The sequence below is a fragment of the Phoenix dactylifera genome, unplaced genomic scaffold (genome assembly GCF_009389715.1).
Source record: "Phoenix dactylifera cultivar Barhee BC4 unplaced genomic scaffold, palm_55x_up_171113_PBpolish2nd_filt_p 000292F, whole genome shotgun sequence".
NCBI classification, from domain to species: Eukaryota; Viridiplantae; Streptophyta; class Magnoliopsida; order Arecales; family Arecaceae; genus Phoenix; species Phoenix dactylifera.
In genome coordinates, this window is record NW_024067772.1 from 58,899 (window position 1) to 62,106 (window position 3,208).

The 3,208-nt window shown below is 42.1% G+C and overlaps 1 protein-coding gene across 1 annotated transcript; it reads right to left on the minus strand.

The window, feature by feature from the left end:
- Positions 1-1,449: 1,449 nt before the first annotated feature.
- Positions 1,450-2,981, minus strand: LOC103700119 (cytosolic sulfotransferase 8-like). The gene has a single exon (XM_008782089.4). It carries the CDS (start codon positions 2,929-2,931, stop codon positions 1,909-1,911), a length of 1,023 nt encoding a protein of 340 aa, XP_008780311.2. The 5' UTR covers positions 2,932-2,981; the 3' UTR covers positions 1,450-1,908.
- Between the last annotated feature and the right edge of the window lie 227 nt (positions 2,982-3,208).

Below are 3,208 nucleotides of genomic sequence, written 5' to 3' on the forward strand. Positions count from 1 at the left end.
GCCCGGTACTGTAGCTAGCGGGCCGTGCCAGGCACGGCCCGCTTCGTGCCGGGCCGTGGGCGGCCCGGCCCAGTGCCCAAGTCTACTCATGGGTCACATTGGTTGTATAAATGAGTAGAAATTTTTAAGGGCTCATTTGGTTTGTGGAAAAAGGAGAAAAAGTGTGGTCCATGAGAAAACAAAGAAATACCTCATGTTTGGTTGGAATTTTCAAAGAAGAAAGATAAAAAAAGTAGCATCCCTATGAGAATAAGATTCTCATATTTCATAAGAAAGAAAAACCCATGGGATTTATAGATATGCTACTTGCTCACCGATTGAGAATTAGGATCTTTGTTTTTTTCAAAAGTATCCTAAAGCTATCAAAATTCATGGGTAAGGTGTTTTTCCTTTATTAAGGGTATAATATACATATAAGTTTTTCAATAAAGTAAATGCTCAACCAAACATAAGCCAATCTGGAATGTGTCAATTTTTCATGATTAACCAAACATGCTAAAACCATTTTCCCTAGCATCATATTCTCAGAAAAAATAATTTAGTGAGAATTTTTTTTTTACACGAACAAAACAACTCTTAGGAGTTGTTTTTAGCATGACATATCAATAACATTCAATAAACCAACTGATAGAAAACATCAACCTTTGAGCTGGAAAACAGTAAGCATCAAATTTCTGCTATCTCGGCTTGTAAACCTACCTCATGGGATGCCAAATACTGCCTTTTTAGAGTTACTTAATTTGTCTCTTCATAACTAATATGAAGTGTAGTTAGATTAGAGGCCAAAATGTCAGTTCCAGGCACTAGCAAATTAAAGAATATATCAATTAAATCGGTTTAAAAAGTTTTTCTTATATCACATCGTTTGATGAACCAAAGCCAAACTAGTCCAGCCTACACTATATTTTATGTATTTTCAATTAAATATTCAGCGCCAGAACGGACATTATACCATGCCTTACCTGTAAGTTTGCCACTTATCATGTTCAAAAACATTCTGGATCCTAAATTTGGATGGCCTCTAAATAGGCCATCCAAATTTTCAGAATCAAACTGTTAAATACGAGTATGCTACAAAAAATAAAAAAAAATAAAATCAGAAATGAAAGGTATCAATTGCATGGACGCAAACATACATGGGCATTCCTTCAAGCTCATCTTCAGGATTTAGGAGCCTAGTTGAACAATTTTATAATTGTGGCATCTTCTACTAATTCAATCATCGCTGTGGACATTCAATAATTAGATGGTTGCGTCCAGTAGAAGTTGTGGACAACTACAATTATTTGCTCAACAACTATGGGGCCAAATAATATCTTCTGGAACCCTCTCTTTGACCCGAATTGAGTAACATGCAAGGCCGAATTAACTCACCCACTTGCAGGGGTTTCCTGGAAGCCACTTGAAGTGGCATTCATTGGTGGATTCCAAGAAAATTTAAGATTGTCCTGCTTGCAACCCTTGCCATTGCATCAAAGCATTAACCCAGACACATATAAACAGATATATGAGATACACATTTATGAAGCATTAAGTGATAGATGCTGAATGATTAGAATGCTTCATGTTGAAGAGGAGTTTATACTACCTAGCCTCATCATATTTGTTTGTTTACAAGGTAAATCTAATCATTTTCTAAAGGGGTAGAAGAAAAAGGAACGCATGTAGCTATGTAATATGGGTTTTAATCTGGAGGTTGGAAAGGAGGTAGAAAGGTGGGGGGGTAGCAGTGTTAAGGGCTATGCACCATCCAGTTGCCTTGCAATAATTAGGATCAGCTCGATATAGAGCTATCAGCAAGAGACTTGTAGGCTTATATGATGGATACATAAGCACAACTGCACATACTTTCGCACACAGAAATGACATGCAAGCAAGCAACATCGATCTACGATATCTCATGATAATCTAAAAGCTCAGACCGGAACCTCTAAACTTGCTCTCCGTAATCTCCTCCAATCGCCGAGCCATCTCCGGTGTAAGATGATTCACCCAATCTCCAACCTCACCGCGCCTGAAAAATATGCTATTCTCAACTGTTCCGATCGCCAGCTCCGACCTTCCAATCTTATTCACCTCCAAATTGCTCAAGTTTTCGAATGAGCACAGCCTTATGATGCCTTCCACCACCCCTTCCTTCTCTTCATCCTCAGTGAAAGGACACCCAACGAACTCCGCCAACCTTTTCAGATGAACCTCAGGGTGCTGCATTAGCTCTTCATATTTGAGAAACAAGACCTTCTGAGGCCTTTCCAGGTGCCCATTCCAGTATCCCAGCACATGATCCCAATAAGGCCCGAAGGGGGAGATCCCATTGGAGAAGTGCTCGAGAAATTCATCGAGAGTCCAGAGCTCAATATTATCCTTGGCTCTGAACTTGTTGGCGAAGTGCCACAAGGAGATGAAACAATCCTTCGGATCACGATACAGATAGACAATTCTGCAACCAGCGTCTATGACGGACGCCGGTAGTGATTGGAATGGGATATGGGTGCCGAAGAGCCTCGGTGAGGAGAGCGCATCCAGGTCAGGGATGCGATCATTCACGTAAACCGAGAACTCGAGGGAGGGAACACATTGATGAGGGCTAAGGGTGGCGAGGGGTGGGTGAGAATTGGTGTGAGAGCTGCGATTCACCGTCGCAAAAAGAAGGGCCTTAAGCCATGTGGTTCCACTCTTGGGGCAGGTAGCAAGGAGCACGTCTGTAGGTTGGGCCTGGAAGTGCTCTCGGGCGACCATAGCGGACACCAACGAAGGCAGCCTCGCATACCAGCCATTATAGCAGTAGAAGGGGCGCTTAAAGCCTCCAACTCTCGGAAGGGTGGAAACCAGGTGCCTGAAGTATTGATAGGTCCTCTTCTGGTTTTCCATCTCTTCTTCGGTTTGGGAAGGCAGGCATTTGGACAAGGGGTAGGATGGAGAGTGAGCCATGGACAATAGGAACGATTGTCCCAACTTTATCGGATCTCTCGGAAGAAATATGTTGCTAGGATGAGATTTGAGAGGAATCTTTAACAAGCATAGCACTACAGAACAATAACATATGGACTACAGCTGTCAACTGGCCGGTTGCGACGGCTGGGACAAATCGACACACCTTATCTTACTTTTAAAACGGAAAAACAAATTAAGTTTTGTCATCACAGCGACCCCGTCAAAGTAATTTCGACACATCTCTCCTACCAAGGGGTTGGAAGCATCAAGAATG